Genomic DNA, 18,412 nt, shown 5'->3' with positions numbered 1-18,412 from the left:
ACAAACACAACTTCCTTTGTTCGACTTTTAACTTTCACAGAGATGGCTTTGATTTTGAAGGGCGAATGCTATGTGCACAATACGCGCTATATATGTATAATGTGGAGCAATATTATTATGTTTCGTGGACTGCGTGCCCTTCGTTCTCGCCACTCGCCAGTCTCGAGTTTGATTCTCGTCGTGTTTTTATTGCTCTTCCCAGCTGCGACAACAAGAGAGGCCGTGTACCATGGAACATTCCACAGTTCCTCTTCACCCCACCTCGCCCGACCGTCGCCGTCGCCTCGCTCTGCGCCAGCACAAGCGCGGGCGCGTGCAGGGTGCATCCATTCACGCTAATGACACGCATTCCTAGCTACCGGCCAACCCATACTACAACACGCGGCTTATTAGACACATCTTATAACTCCAAATTCTTCGGTGTATATATACATTTTTATAAATAGAAGGAAAAAAGTTTGAATGTAATTTTACAGGTAAAAAAATAATACTGGGTATTTTGATTAAACTCCACTATAAATTATATAAAAAACAAGAATAAAAAAGATGTTGCTTACCAAAACCCTTTTTTCTGGCTTTTGATCCATTACAAAGGGGTTTGTAAGTGAAAATTTGTAATGTTAATTGAGAAGTAGGTAAACATTTACAATTAACAATATCGTCGGTGATACTGAAATACCGCGTACCTTTTTTTACGAAAATATTTTATTGAAATCAATTCGTTATTGTGATTAAGAGCCGTTAGCTTTGAATTATTGCTATGTTTACTCTCAATAATGATAGTTTTTCTGATACACTAGCATTATTTTTGGTTGTAAACAAAAATTTACAATACTAACATATTTGGCCTAATATTTTTTAATTTATTTGACTATGTAGATACCTTCTAGGTTTATGTATTTATAAATTGTCAGTCTATTTCTTAAATCCTACGCAATTTCCAGTTGAAAATAAACTCCTTTTACCGTTTTAGTTAAAGAGTACGTAATCTTAATACAGGTATTGGTTTTTTTTTCGTACCCAAAAATCTATATCGAAAACATTACATAGGTATTAAATTTGTCTTCTTCATAAAATTCCAATTTTAGGAATCATCGCATTATACGCGATAATGAGTATTAAATATATATGGAAATGGGCGAATCGGGTGTAACAAGAGATGTATACATTTTTTCTAAGATGTATTATAAATATCTAAAAATAAGAAATGATACACTTTCATATTTATACCTAACGCCTCATCGTTCTCTGAATATAATAAGAAAACACATTTATGTTTGTATAAATTTGCGTGCACGATGACAATTCGAATAATATCATTCCCACAAAAGACAGTCTAGGAAACGATTATAGCCCTGTCACGCGGTGTTGGCATCCGCACAGACACTAAGTAAGACATCCTCCGTACTCGGGGAACTGGGAACTCGTCCCACTGTGTCAATATCTTCCGTTCTCGCTCCCACCGCATGTGTTCTTCTGGTCCCGCTTTCTTAAGAATACTCGGGAAAGGCATTTCGAAAATCTGGATTGGATTTGCCTATTTTGGATCACGTTCCCTTTATAATTATTATGTTTATATAGCTTCTTTCTGAAAATAAAGGTTTTTCGCAGCAGTTCAGCTACCTATTTTTATTTTTGATATATTTTATTTTATTTTATTTGGGAAATCAACAGTTCTACATACATATTTATAGTATACAAAGTTAGTAAAGAAAATATATTACATATCAAAAATACGGCTTACTTTCAAAATAACGCTATAAAGACCCATGGTTCCTCACTAAGACAAACACAGTATTAAGGATTTGATGTTTTTTTGTAGATATTTCTTGATAAAACTCCATACAAAACGTAAAATTAAACTAAGTATTTTCGTTGATAATTAATTTTATGTTGCGCCTTCGTTTCGCAGGTTCGTTGATATCCAATACATTGACCTCTGATTATTGTAAAAAATATTCGCACTCGTTTCGGCTCGCACATGCTACAAAAACTTTGTTGGTTCTTTTCTAAACGCACAGAATCAAGTCCTCCGTGTGTTAGTGGCGTATAGATTTAGGGTATGATTAACGATTAGTAGCACACAGACGTAATATTCTGTAATAATTTGACTTTTGACATGATTCACTAATATTTATCGGAGCCTCTGACTTAGCATAACTTCATATTCAAACAAAACTGACCATCGCATCGCCATCGTTCAGAGTTCTCACACCTCTGTTTTCAAGATCACTTTGGCCGGGTTGGCAAGGGGGGCACCGCGCCGCGAGTCGCCTGTTTTCGTCGATCGGAAAATGGGTATGCAAATCGCTTTTTTACGGCGTGCCCGGCTACGTGGGTATTACCTGGTCGGGACTGTGCCGGGTGATGTCACGACCGGCGTTAAAAATAAGCTCGGTTCACCGGCAGGTCGTCGGCCGCGACTCGACTCCGTGCCGGATGTTTTTTTCTCGATCGCGTGAGTCCGCCTGCGCCCGCGACCCGACCGAAGCCTCCTCGTTTGTATTGTACATTCCTTCCCGTGTTACCTCCCTGGGCCTTCTGCGCTCCCGATACACTCGCACATTACGTGGAATTTATCTGATTACTTTGCATAATTAAACACCGCTCCTTAAAAAAAACGTAGTTCATAATGCTAATCAATAAAAATTCTTCAACAACCATTAATTCGTTTAGCATAATATTATTCTTCTTCTCATGGCTTGTATGCTTATTGTTTTAATTTTGATTTTTTATAAGTTATTTTTATTCAGATTATTGTAGTTATTCATATTCAAGCACCTAGGGTTGGGTATACGCTATAGTGATTGGACATGCTACATTAATTGGACATTTTAAATACTATTCAAAATAAATGTAATGCGTTCATTTCAAGTGCGGATACGCAAAAAAGTGTATATTTTATGGTGGAGATTAAATTCTTACGTTGACTTTTTTTTACCATTAAATTTAGAGTGTTCAATTAATATAGCATGTCCGATTGCTATAGCACCCACCCCATTTGAAAAAAAAAAGGTTTCTTGAGTATTATATTTCAGAAAAAAATATTCTGATTGACAGTGCCAATATTTAATGGATGCTTGCAATGTTATGTCGCAGCGTTTGCCTACCATACAATGCATGCAAGATGTCTTGGTTGCAATTCCCGGACGACATGTAATATTTATCAGAATAGTATTTTTACAATAGATTTTTTTTATAATCCCTGGACGGGCACCTAAAGCGAAAGACTGATTATTTTAGCTTCGTGTAACAAAAATGATCATGATACGCTCCGGTTACCAATGCACCGTTAGGTGCAGAAATAAAATAATCAATATTATTTTACATTTAAATTTAAAATAAAGATAACAGTCTCGAAGATTGTCGCGAAAGCGATGATACCGGTCACGGGTTATTCCAAAATTTGTGAATTTAAGTATCACTCATCTTTTATTTCTATAATAATATCATTAGTACTTAATTTTTACTCGAAATCGTCTCAAGGGTGCTTTACAGTTTTAACTAATTATGAACTAAATAAATTTACCCAAACATAATGAAATAACTATTCTAAGCCTTATATCCTAAACCAACTTACTCAGAACCAACACTACCCATGTACCTACTAATTACACAGTATTAGCAATTTTTATGTATAGGTACTATATATTTATTTGACAATTGTAGCCTGCATTACTTTACGGGCTGTTTAACCCGTCACGTAATGCAGACTGTAAATATAAGTTAGAAATTAATTAATAGAAAGCAGACAGAAAAATACATCCATATTATCAGCAGAAGCCGTATTCAGCAAGCGAATTGCCCTATAAATGGGTTAATTCTGACTTGCATTTGTATCGCTCTAGCATAATTATTGGGAACATACAAACTAATCTTTTTCGGTATATTTGTATTATATATGCTTCCAGAAATCAGCTTAAAGAATTTTTTCCTAGAAAAATTGGATGACGAGAATTTGAGGGAGTTGTAATTCAGCATCTCTGCTATAAATAATGACAGATACAACAACGGATAATTATCATTTTCTTTAAAATATAAGTATCGCAGAAATCGCTTTTGAACATTCTCTATTTCAGGGATTTGGTTTCAGTTTCAGTGCTGCAGCGCAGCGTTCATTTTATAATTAAAAAATACATATAAGAATTTGTTACCCACTAAGTCTAAAGACTTTTCTGTGGGACACGTTTAAAAAAAATAATTATGACAGGTTTATATTACATTTATTTTATTTATATTTTACAGATTTATTTTATAAACAGGCACTATAAAGTATCTAGAAGATATTTCTTCAGTTCTTTTTTTTCATTTGATTCAGAAGGGTCCCAAATAATAGAACACTATTCTTGCATATATGTAGGAAATTATAGAACAGTATTCTTATATGTGTAGGAAATTTAGATCAGTATTCTTGCATATATGTAGGAAATCTTCTAACAATCCCAAGTAGATCTTTCAAATTCACGTTAGTTTTGTTAATCAACAGGCCTTGTATTCCCCTCGCTAATGGGCTGAACGTATGGAAACTTTCCTTTTATCCCACTTCACGTAATCATGCATTCATGTATTTGCATGTACTCTATTACAAGTAGGGTTTCCATAATTTCCTAGCATTGATATGGAACGCTTCAGCAAAAGTATCGGAAACATGTTATGTATTTAAGTTTTGTACTGCATAGGTTCATTGATAATACGATATCGTCATCAATACAGTAAAACTCTAACTACCCGGATTAATGAATGCCGGAAGTTATCGGGATATGCAGCAGTCCGGATAGTTAATATTTTAAAAGAAGAAAGCACAAAATTTACGCCAAAATCACTTGTTTATTGCTTTTGAAATAATACAGCGAATCGGAATCGCATTGAAAATGTACTGAAACGTGCTTGGCAAAGTTAATTGCTTTGACGAAGGTCGCTAGCGCCCTTTTTTATTCGTTTTTATAGCATCTTATTTTTTTTATTTCCTAATAGCGATCTATATATTTGGCAATCCGAATGACTGAATTTCGGATAAACGTTCTACTGTACAATACAATTAGTCCACAAATGATCAAAAATTGTATTTTGGCGTTTTCTGTTGAGACCTCAAATCATATATATGTGTATAAAACTTGTCCATTCGTAGCAAAAAAAAACTTTGCTACTGGAGTAAAAACAGTTTATTGTTTGTACTGGTTAACTGATGAGCAATAAGTACAAAATACTATCCACATATTAAATTAATAGGTAAACTCACAAACAAGTGAGTAGGAAGTTTATATCTTCTAAACATTCGAGAGTATATTTTTATTTATGCTTTCCCAAGTTTGTTTCTTTAGGCATCTTATGGTGCAATTTCAAACCCCTGTATAAAGAGTTTCAAAACTATTTTTCTCCTAATTGATAATCATATCTTTTTATCATCTCTAGTTTCGTATGTTCAGCATTGTTGGTTGAATTATAATCTATTTTTTTTATTTGATTTAACACCCTTAATTTTTTTTTTTTTGTTTTACTTTGAGATGTGCCAAATGTGCACCAATGTCGAGATTCGTAGCATCATTGACAAAATTAAGAATAGGGTGCTTTTTTTTTTTAAACATGTAGAACGAACGAATGGACAGAGTAAGAATATCTAAAAATATTGGCATTACGAATGTTGATGGGTGTAGAAAACTAGAAAGACATGTCACGACCAAATTCAACATGAGATGGACATGTCAAAACTTGTAATGATCGAAGTGCGTGCATAAGATGCATTTATGTAGACAAAGCGAGGTGTGTATCCAAACATAGTGGTGTGTCGTTCTATCCCCTCTTTCCACTCCTGCGGTAAAACGACGCGAAGATTTGACTGTTTTTTTGTATGTTGTGATGTCAATTATGCTAGTTAAAAACAGGTTAATACGTAACTGGACAGTAAAATACGGTGGCAGTCCCGAAAATACGCAACGTATGGCAACTTTATCTTTGGGTCACTGGGGATACTACTCTAGGCCAACAAACCTTCGTATTTGTGTTTCCTTGGTCCTCGCTCCTCGCTCCTTACTTCTTACTCCTTACCCGTCCGTATAATACTATCATCTCAACCGACTAGAGCTCTTAAGCCCCCACACAAAGAGGTAGTTCCCACACGAGTGAGGTGCCAGTATAGCGTAATTAATTACCTATTTACTAAAGAGGTATAATATTCGTTTTTAGAACCGTCATCGTTTTGGACGTCTCATTTTGGGGCCAAGGACCATTTCTTGACAATCCATTTATATTTTCTAAGTTGATATTTTATTTTAATAAGTTCTAGTTTTCTTAATAACTGTAATTCTTCGGAATCGATATAAAACTAAATTATATCGATACTGAATGTAATTCCCAAAAAATCCACCTTAAAATGGGAAGAGCCATGTTTTATCGAGATTAACCTGAACAGAGGAAACTCCATATTGTTTTTAAACTTCGTATTTTTAACTCGAGACAAGATCTGAACTTTTTTGGTGTAAGTCTTTATAGATTTAAAAATTCACTAAGATAGACCGGATCTTGTCTTGAGGCAGTAATTTTTTTTTTGTCCTAGCTTTTAATTTTTTAAATTTTATTTAATTGTATTTTAATTTATTAGTGCTTGTATTTATTATAAGAAATTGTATTTACCATTGTTAGAATGGACTGCATAAGTCCGTCAAATAAATAAATAAACTTTTGAGTGTTGTATAATATAGATTCTCTGGGCCGCGATTATGAACCCCGAAACAGTATAAACTAGCATCAATATTTTTGTATGAAAATTCAAAGTACAGTACCCGGCAGTAAATAAAATAAATCGGGCTTTAGAATGAGACTGCTGACTTTGTAGAGCGTCGTCTCTGTCGCAGGAGTTCGGTATCTGTATGCATGTATGTATCACAAAGACGTCGCTCTACAAAGCCGCAGTTTGCCGACTATGCCGTCAGTCTCTTTCTTAAACCCGATGTACTTTATTCAATACCGCCCACTGTATCTTCGACGGTAATCTGTAATTGAACATGTTTAGAAACAAAAATTAAAACATATTCTATTTTTCATACAGAAAACTTAATTTAAATTTTAACTCCCAAATAGAATACCCTGGAAATACACTTATGCAATAAATTAAAAAATAATATAAATGATTATACGTTTATGACTCGTATCATTAATTGTAGTGCTCTCGCAGACAGGGTATAGCCTAAGTTTACAACCGAGTTGCACAGTTTAATCCCGCGCTGTACATCAAAATCTTTTTTTGTTGTTCATTTTCTTAAAAACAAAATAGTAGTTACACGCATTATTGTTTTTTTGTCATTCTCCATCAATTAAAACACTATTTCATGGTATATATCGATGTCGCTACTAATATTATTTCAGTGAACAATATTTGCTCTAAAAATCATAAGTAACAAAACGAAAACAGTAAAATAATTTAAAAGCGTAGGTTTTCTCATTGTACCCGTAAAACCAGATTTTAATGAATTTATGATGTTGTAAACATGTGATTTCTTAGCTGATGTGTGTTCACCCTTTTTAAAAAGCCAATGTAAATAGTGGTTTACTCGTACTTACCTACTTACTTAGGTACCAGAAATCAATATTGTTGTTTCTCTAGACCTTTTTCGTAATTTATACTATATAAATTATTGTATCTTGTACTCGATGTATGCTTTAATCTTTAATTTACATCTAATTGAAAATGTTATCCTGCAATGGAATTTCATAGAGAATTATTGTCGATAATCGAGCACCCACTTACTACCTACCTAAAATAAATCGAAACGTTGCGGTTAGTTAGATTTATTAATCACACATTAAATATTGAGTTGCATAGTTTTTAATTTTGCCTTTTTTTTCTTTTTTTAATTAAAATCTGCCAATTACCATTATAGAATCTTTGATTTAATGCTCGTCAAACACAATAATTCGTGTATCTTATTTTGCAACGCCTCTTTATCGTTTTTTATTAGCCTGGTATAGCAGAATGCAATAAATCTGTTTGGGAGCAATTCGTATGCGGTCGCCCTTGGCCCACTGCGTCCGTCCTGACATCCCTGCCGTTTCAGCTGTGAATTGTGAACCGCCCATAGTGGATACTTGGCTGTAAAGTGCATTCCTCGGACGAACATGGATGTATCGCTAACAGATCTGATTATTGAGCGCATTTCGCTTAATCTTGTAGAGGCCGTACATCGTGAATATGATGACCTTTCTGCGAAACTTAAAAGCACCCTTGAAAGAAAAAAAATTTACGGTGTACATGCGTACCAATTTGCAATTATCTCGAGTTTATTACACGCGTTTCCACGGCTTGTTTAAGAGGACGACCCCATAAATCTGATTGCGTGCTTTATTTATCTTTATAATGATATTAAATTAAGAAGTACTAGAGTTTCCAACTTTATTTCTCAATACAAGTAACATTGGACCACTCGTTTTTTTCCTATATGTAATAAGCTGCAACCTTTTAGATTATTTTTTGTTTTTTAATACTTTATTTAATTAAATTTGACTGAAAAAATATTTAAAAATAAGAAACGTAACTAAAATGGTGCTCTTATTCGTCGTCCGTCCGATGTTTTCAATGTTAACCTAAAAAATCTGTATTCACTTAAAAAAATACATGAAGCGTATATAAATTAATAAGTATTTAACGATATTTAGTTTTTTTGCAACAGAGGGAAAACATTTTTGAGAAAGGAATATAGAAGTCTAGGCATTTAAAGGGCTTATGACCTGTCACTGGCTGGTTAAGGTTACGGTAACGTTTTAACGGTATTTTTAGTGCACATTGAGATTAATTAACTTTAGGTTGTTTATATACATATTTACATAAATATATACCTACAAAAAAAATACCAAACTTCCTCTCATGCCAATCAATTCCCCCCATCCGCGCTGAACCAATTGGATTCTGAATTTAAGAAAAACAGCTACAGTAGAACTTCATTTATCCGAACTCTAGTCATTCGGATTGTCAAATATCCAGAACGTTGTCAGGAAAAGCTAAGGGGAAGTTTTTAATTAAAATTTAATTGTGCAATTAACTTTGCTGGACGTGTTGAAGTAAATGTTTAACATGATTCGAATTCGCTGTATTATTTCAAAAGAAGTCTAATCTGGCACTTGTTAATTCGGATAGTAGGAGTTTTACTGTAACTGTATTTTTAAAATGTGTTTTCTTATTTTTATGTATTTCAAATTGCGGTGAGATTAAAAATCTATTGCACCTGTTCACTCTCCATTTAAGAGCATCGAGACATCAAATTTGTAGTAACTAATTTTAGTCAGAATGTCACATTTCTTACATAGTTCCATCAGTTTGGAGTGTTGCCATGGCGGAGATAGTGTTGATTATTTTTGGCTGACGTAAATTCGTGCTTACGTATACATATTTAATTTTTTTATTACAGGACTCACTAAACCAATCTCTATGGCTTGTCGGTGAAAATCATTTACATTAATATATATATGATTACACTATTTGTATAATATTAATTACTTCTAACTTAACTGTAAGGAGCGGATTACCGCTACATACCCGCTGTCAAAATATTCATGTTCATTAATTTCTAGTATGGTCGTATTATTCATTTTATGTATTTAGTTAGATCATAGTTTAGATTTATCCTGCTGCTTACGCTAAACATTTTTTTTAAATGGCACACCGTCCCTTTAGTTCGTTTTTGTTCATCAGATCAAAACACTAATCTGCAGAAATGGAGCTTTAAAGTTTTTTTTTTACGAAATACGCATAAATAATGACAAAAAATTAAGACAAAATTAGTTAAAAAACCCCTTAAACAAAAAAACGTTAGAATTGTATAAATAAAGGCTTTCTCAGAACTCCTGTACACTTAACTCAATTTCGTTAAAAATGGTCTGTTGGACAAAAACGAACTAAAGCGACGATCCGAAGCACTTAATCTATTCTGATAAATATCTTCAAACGCGGCATTAAATAAATGTTAATTAGGGATAAGATGTTACGTATCGACTTAAATATGCAACTTTAATGACATGAAGAAAAGGTCCAAAATAAATTAATTAAATGTCTATCATACAGAAATAATTACCAATTCAATAATTATAATGAAGCGAGAGTACATTTTAAAATAAACTCTTTGAATAATAGATGACAGATTGCTGACTTAATGTTTCTATTTAAGCTTTTAAATGGTATTACTGACTCCCCCAATTTACCAAGTTTAATTAATTTCCATGTACCTTTTAAACGTACCCGTCACACCAAATTATTTTACTGCACCGATGCAAACACTAATGCAGCAAAAAATTCGCGCATTTATAGAATATGCGACTTAAATAATAATATTATTGGAGCCAATGCGAGTGATATCTTCAACTTGAATAATAATAAATTCAAAAGGGAAATCAGCGACAGCATGCAGGCATTGTCACCGTGGGTGAGTAGTGATGAGTAAATACAATATATATATATTTTTATTTTATTTTAAATTTACAATAGTAAATATGTACAAACATTTTATTTGTGGTTTTCCAAATTCTATTCTTGTGTAATTTACGACACATTACGTATATTGATAATTATAAGTTTGAGATCATTTTAGTCTAGTTTAAAGTACCTATTATATTATAACCGTATTATTGTATATGACTGTAGATTTCAATAAATAAATATAAAAATATTAAAAAGATATGGATATATATAAAGAAAGTTTTCTAATTTTTTGTGTTAAATATTCTATGTGTTCTGTCCATTTAAAATATTTATCAATAATTATTCCCAAATATATTGTTTTGTATTATTTTATAATTTTGCAATAGAACACTATTGTGTTTAAATGTATTTATGTTTATGAAAGGCATTTGTATCTGTGCCGGTACACTAATTTCAAAAAAAAGTTTTTATTTTTTCTTTGTATCAAATTCATCGTACACTTTTTATTGATTTGTCCAACTTCCTGTGTATGTCAATGTAAAAATATGAACATTTAATGGACAATATTGGATTTTGTAATATAATCCGTGGTCTGTTTCGTAATCTGTTTCTTTGTGAGTGTCCGCCTCCGTAGCATCAGGGCCGGAAAAGGAGAAAGTTCCGCATCTTGCATCGCATGACACAATAAATTTACACCACGGTGCATCCTATTACGTCGTATGTATTCTCCAATACTCTACATTCTACACTTTCGTTCCGATACGCCATTTCGGAACTCTAAATAAATTACTTTGTTGATTAACGATTCGCCAAGATTTTGCTTGTCACTGATTATGCCACATGTTTTTTTAATTTTTTATTTCGACGGTAAAATAGCTAATTTTGTCGGCCTCGTGGTGTAATGGTCAGCGCATTTGCCTACCATGCAAGAGGTCTCGGGTTCGATTCCCGACATGATTGAAATGAAGTATTATTTAAAAGGGTGTTTTTACACTAGAATATTTGATAGTCCCTAGACTGGTACCCGAAGCGTAAGACTGATCACCTTCTCTTGATGTAACAAAAATGATCAAGATACGCTGCGATTCGTATACCAATGCAGTGCCCTATGCACCATTAGGTGCGGAAACGGGATGATGATGAAAATGGCTAATTTACTGATGTTTCATAATGTGATCAAAAGAATCAAACATGTATATTTTTTAAATGATAACAATTGATTTTATTTTGAATAATTCAAAACAATGTATGTAAGACAGTTGTTATGTTATAAACATTTATCAGGCCTACATAGGCATATATATGATGAATACCAAAAATAAATTTTATTGTAAAACTAATTGAAAATTCGTAAATGTTAGTCCAACTTTGTGTGATATAAATTCGTTGATTTTATAAATTCTTAAATTTACGTCCGATAGTCACTAATTCGACGCAGCTTAAAATTCTGAGAAAAGTTGTATTTTTAACTCGATTTCGGCTATAGTGGCGCATCGTCACAGCCTTTTACCTGTCGATTCGGCTTATCGGATGCTGGAGGAATAACCCCCGCATTGCTATGTCAGTTCAAATATCCATGCGCACATAAATCTTACGGAGATTAATAATCGTCGTCAAAATGCTTTTATGGACTGTGATTTATTGCAAAACTGTGCATTTGTCCATTATCTAATGTAAAACGAGTGAACACTATAAAAGGTCATAATATGTTCTGATATGACGAAAACTTTCGAAGTATCTCATAAAATAACACGACCTTTGATCTACTATTTGAGTATGTATACGGCGGAAAAAGTATACAGTTCTGTGTGCAAAAGATAATCAAAATCCTGGTCGAGTGTTTTCGACTCGCTGGCTCTCAAGTGAAAAGATTGAAACAGGAAATCGAGTGGACAAAAATCAGCCTCGTAATGTATTATTGAACCATGCTTGAGGTCTTGGGTTCAATCCTGAGTAGGTTGACAATGAAATACTTGCTCATAAGGTGTTAAGGCTTAGATGATAATGACATATATATGATATAACGTTATACCTACCCCCAATAATAATAATTGATAAACGACGGAAACTTTTAAGTGGCGGAGATAATTAAATGCACACCAGCTTTCACTGTCATCCTAATGTTTTAACTAGTACGAACTTTGAGCCAGGTACAAAGTTTTTTATAATAGAATTTATTTTGTAACGGTACCGTAAAAGTGATTAAACATTTTAAAAGTAAATATTTAACAGAGTTCATAGAACTATTATAAAATTGATTGAACATAAAATAAAAAAAAAGTGTGATAGCGTTTTTGTAATAGATTAACGAAATATTTAAAAACAGATTTTTTATCAAAATAGTTTTAAATCAACATACCTACTCGCTTACCACTAAATTCATCAATTAGCAAATATTTTTGTAAAATTTCAAATCAAGCCATGGAAATAATAAAACTTGCAAAATTGTATTTTATACCTATTATTTTTTTACAACAGGGATGGAAAACATTGGTATGGATGTCTTAACATTTACTGGGCTTTGACTTGTCATTAGCTGGTTTAATTGACTATTTTACACACCGTGTAACTTTAACCATTCTGCCTATGTTTGAATATTCGTGTTTAATTTCTGACTCTTTTATAACTCCGGGGGGTGAAACTCAGTATTTTTCAACAAACGTTCGGAAATACCAAAATTAATAAATTCATTATGTAATTAAAATAAAAACACTTTCACAACGTTTTTTTCAATAATGTAATTACTTATATTTACATATATTTTTTTTTTTTTATACTTATAAGTATGAAAATGTATATATTTTTTTGTTTGAATTCTTTAGAAGTTATTTACAATCTGCTTTTTAATTCAATTACTTTTATTATATCCGTATAAAATTATTTTTTTCTTTTTTACTATGTAAAGTTTCACTTTTTATTTTGCATGGCAGTATGCTTCTTATTGTTTCTAAATGTATACAAAAAAGCATTGTTTATCTTTTAAATTTTTACGCACTATGTTTGTACTTAACTGTATATTTTTTGTAAATGCCCCTTGGGCGTATTGTAAAATTAAATAAATAAATAAATAAATATGTTATTAATTAAAAAAATACATACCTTGATTAGGAATCACATGTAGCTCCGAAACCAATTTAATAATAATATGTGGTTAGAACGAATTGTTTTTTCAAAATATTACCGTATTTTGCGGACGATACGACGCATCCCACCATAAGACGCACCCCAAAATTTATCTATTATTTTTTAGAAAGAAAGAAAAATGTTTCAGACGATAAGACTCATCTAACCACAAGACGCACCCCAATTTTTGGTTGAATTTTCAGAGTAAAATAGTGTGTCTTGTGGTCCGAAAAATGCGGTATGTTTAAAAATATTTAACTTCAATATTTTTTAAATGTTTGTTTTTTTGAACACCAAAATGTATCTATCAATTTTTAGAAAAAAAAAAGTTTTTTTACGTCAAGACTCATCTAACTATAAGACTCACGCAATTTTTGGTTGAATTTTCATAGTAAAATAGTGCGTCTTATGGTCCGAAAAATACGACATGTTTCAAAATATTTCACTTCAACATTTTTAAAATGTTTGTTTTTTTATATCGATCCATAAACGACTCGATGCCTTTTTTACGTATTGCACGAATATATTTAAAATAGTTATTTTTTTTATTATTGATTTTCGATTTTCAGTTTCAATAAGAAATTTTTTCTTGCTTTTTCGGACTTATTCATCCCCTACTAGACATAGCCGTAAATTTATATTTACGTCTATTATTGCTAATTGCAAACTTCTATCTCTAGCTACCCTCCCATAACTTGTGCCCCATTGGGTGTCATTTTGCTTATTAATAGTTATGATCCTCAATCGGGTTTGCAGATGGGAGCATTTAAGACAATAATGACCACTAAAACTTCATCTAAAACGTTATTTACTCAAACCGCTGATTCCTACGGGTAGAAAATAACTATCAACTTCTAGATTATGATTTTATATTAATATATTTATGATCATGTTTCTTTTTTTATTAAGTAAATAATAAGCGTGGATATAAAAAAAAATCAAACTCACGCCGTTTCCCCGCCAGGGAAGATATAGAACGCCTTATCACTCTGTCTTTGCGTGCATATCTCGCTTCCTCTACATTCATAAATCTTCTCAAGCACGCGCGCCGATTGTTCCGACTCTTTTGTATTTGTTCGATTTGGTCATTCCATGTTTTTATCAGTCTTCCTCGATTTCTGCATCCATCAACACTAGCATCGTAAATATTTTTGTCGTTTTGTCGCTGTCCATTTGCTCTACATGTAATACAAAACTCTTTTCTTGATTTTGTCGATAATGCCTATCGCAGCCTTACTGATCTCGACATTAGCGCATCTGTAGAAAATAATTTTACCACACATTCGCTTGAGAGATCGCATTTTGACAGCATTCAGCCTGCTTTCACCCTCGTTTTTTCAATTCCACACTTCGCTCCCATACGCGAGTGTCGGCGCTAGGACTCCATTGAGAACTGCTAATTTTGCCTCTTGCGACAAACTTTTATATGTCGAGGTTGATTATGTGCACCGCTAATATTCAAATTATGTAAAACACTGGCTTTAAAATATTAAAATAAAAATTTTAAAAATCCTTAAAATATAAACACCTAAATTAGTATGTCAAAAGATTTGTAAACAAATACTAAGTTTCTCTTGTCTGAATGACCACACACTATTCGAATTTTAGCTAATGTTGGAAAAATACATTGCCACATTTTTATTTAAAACTTTCTAAGATTTTTATAGACAGCAAAAGTTTAGGGAAACTTTTAATGTCAGCATAAACGCAGGTAAACTCATCACAAATGAATAACAAGCAGAGTTCACGGTGCCCTATAACTCTAGTAACTTGAATAATATAAATGGAAGTACGCCCACGGCTTGCGGCCGGTGCTGGGCGGGGGCGGTGGTGGGGGTGGGGTGGTGTGGCCTTGGGCGGGTCGCCGACCGTCGACTCCGCAAGGGCGGACCAATGACCCCTTCGCGCCTCCCCCCACCACACCCGCCATCAAATAAAAATCTGCGAGGAATTTAATTTATGTATATTCAAAATTACTCGACTTTACGTACTGATTTGTTTCTGTACTTTAGCCTGGTTTTTTTATCGTCTTTATACATTAATCTATATAATATGTATAAATTACATTGGTTTTGCATATTGCGAATAGCTCAGTCAGTTCAGTGTGGGTTTATAATTTAATGTGTAAATGGATTTAAGTAGGAAACTCCTTGATGAATTTTTAAATACGTTTTTTTCATACAAATCAAACGTTTGTCGTTGTTCGTTATTTTTATTTAGATGTGCCATGTTTCTTAATTTGTGTAATAGGTATGTTGTTTTAGTCAATTGTTCGTCCGATTTAATGTTAGTTTTATAATTTTTTATTTGTGTTTTGCATTTTACTCCAGTTTCATTTTTTTGCCCCGTAATGAGGGTAAAAATAAGACTAAATTTTTATTTTTCCCCCTTAAATAGTTACAATTGTCAAAGAAAATGTAAAATATAATGAAAGTCTATTCATAGATATATATTTATGTCTAAAAATTTATACATTTAACTAGATTCTTTAGTGAGAAAATATGAAAGATTTCAATTTCGTCTCATTATTCCTGACCCTATTGATTTAAATTGTTTTAGCATCATTTAATAAAAAAACACACGTAACAAAAAAAGTCCTACCTTAACACTGAAAATTCCTAGCTAGTCGCGACCTGAAACAATGAACCTCTGTGCATTGTTAAAACATTGAAACATTTTTTTTTTTATTAATAATATTTTTTATAGCTATTTCTTGATGAAACTCCATAGCATGTTTAATATTACTATTTAATGTTTTGATATGTTTTTAAACGATTAACCTGGCTTGGGGAGAGCTTAGGTGAAAGAGCTCGTTGGCCAATAAATAAAAAAATAAGACTGAACCTAGAAGTTTTGGAAAAAAAACGTTGGGTTTAAAACCTCAGTGCCTCGATTATGAACGTTATCTTCACCTGTATCGAGACGGTATACTTAACTTCTGTACTATCTGTATCTTACCTCGGTATGTTCTACCTACTTGTCATATCGACATCATATGATCGAAACAAGCCCAATGAATGGCCGCAGAAAAATAGTCCGCGTTCTATACGTCATTATCATTTTTAAAAGTTCTAATTTATATTTTAAATAGGCTTCTGTAATATAAAGTGCTTACTTCAAAGCGATTATAAACTCCAATAAATCCCAATTCAAGCTAAAAATGCTCTCTTGAACGTGAATATTTTGTATGACTTACACGGTACGCTCAACGATCGTCTGTATCTGTCTACCGATTGGCTACAAAGCCAGCTCCTTTAACGTCTTGATACATACACTCGGAAAGATAGTAAAGCAGATGGAAAAAATATAATTAAATTTCTACACGGTACGCTCAACGATCGTCTGTATCTGTCTACCGATTGGCTACAAAGCCAGCTCCTTTAACGTTTCGATACATACTTTTCGGAAAGATAGTAAAGCAGATGGAAAAAATATAATTAAATTTATTTTTTACAGTTTTAACATTCTAAGTATAGAGCAGAACCTTACGAGATTATTTTTGCATCTAGCCGCTCGTTTCTCATAATCTGACTGTTATGTCGGAATACAATTCGACTTCAAAATTTACATATTTCTCTCTCATATTTTTAATAGGCTTTTAATAAATCGTAATTAAAGAAAAAACTCGGAACAAAATTTTTGACACTTTTAATGCGTAGATAAACGTGTCGAGGGGTTCTAGATCCGTCGGTATAAACCGATGTACTTGCACCAAAACTTGATGGTGGGGGGTATCGATAGTATATCTTCGTAGTCGGTCGGGAGAATTTTATTTTCAACTATGACGTAATATTGAAGCTGTCATTTTAGAGCGTAGATATGTGTACCGTGACGTACGCTTCCCCTTATTTCATATCGATGTACCTACCCAAAACCTGAAGGTGGGGGGCCGGTAGTATATCTTTGTAATCACTAGAGCGGATTAATCTTCAACTATACCGTCAAGGTGAAGGTATGACGTCTTTATCTTCCCATCATAATCGAGGCCCTGCACTACAACGCTATTCAGTTTAAAAGGGAAAAAAGTTGTTACTCTTATTTCGTAGAAGAATTAAATAACCCCAAAGGCGCTTTACAACAGTGATTGTTTTTTTACAAGGTTTTGAAAATACCTTTCTGTCCATCAGCCTGCTGTGACATGAAAACATAAACTCAACTGTTACATCAATAAAAAACTTCATTTTTTCTCAACCCATCTTCAGGACTTACAATAATGTTCTAAAACAATCTTTCAAGTGTTCATTAATAATAAACGTATAGGTTTTTTTTTTCTAGATTCGATAAGTTTGAATGAATGTTAAACCGTGCGTACGAAGATACGAGGGCGATAAAACTCATCAATTCGCGTTTTCTGTCGATAAGTGATCTTGACATGGTTGTTACTACTTCGTTTTCATCAAATTATTAACTTGTCTGAATGCATAATCATATCATGTCATGTATTAGCTCGAATAGTAGAAAAAAACAGCGAATGGTACAATTGTAATATTAACATTATTTTTATTTATTCCTATGAAGATACATATTACAAAAAAATAATAAAGTATCCCTTATCTATGATGCCAAGAGACCTGTCGTCGCTTCAGTTCGTTTTTGCCAACTGACTAAAACACAAATCTGCTTAAATAGAGCTTTAAAGATTTTTTACGAAATAAGCATAAATAATGACCACAACTTACGACAATATTCGTTAAAAATCCCCTTAAACAAAAATTAAAAAAAATTTTTTTTTTCATTTTTCTTTTATAAATTAATCCTATTTCAGAACTCCTGTACACTTAACTCAATAAACCAGCCAATGACAGGTCATAAGCCCTGTAAATGCCTAGACTTCCATATTCCCTTAGTTAAGGTATTCTCCATCCCTGTTGTAATTTGTTAACT

At 32.8% G+C, this 18,412-nt stretch overlaps 1 protein-coding gene across 1 annotated transcript in view; it reads left to right on the top strand.

Annotated features, from left to right (window-relative positions):
- Positions 1 to 229: 229 nt before the first annotated feature.
- LOC148274808 (uncharacterized) overlaps positions 230 to 18,412 on the top strand; it is a gene marked incomplete at its 3' end in the record, with an annotated part of 127,059 nt that continues 108,876 nt past the window's right edge. Inside the window, exon 1 of the mRNA XM_088236578.1 lies at positions 230 to 320. Coding sequence (XP_088092704.1) covers positions 230 to 320 — 91 coding nt within the window. The remainder of the gene's footprint in view (positions 321 to 18,412) is intronic.

The sequence above is a fragment of the Micrasema longulum genome, unplaced genomic scaffold (genome assembly GCF_059751315.1).
Source record: "Micrasema longulum isolate JH-2025_06_02 unplaced genomic scaffold, ASM5975131v1 h1tg001575l, whole genome shotgun sequence".
Taxonomy (NCBI): Eukaryota; Metazoa; Arthropoda; class Insecta; order Trichoptera; family Brachycentridae; genus Micrasema; species Micrasema longulum.
The sequence above is the reverse complement of the archived record's forward strand: the minus strand, read 5'-3'. Positions and strand labels throughout refer to the sequence as shown.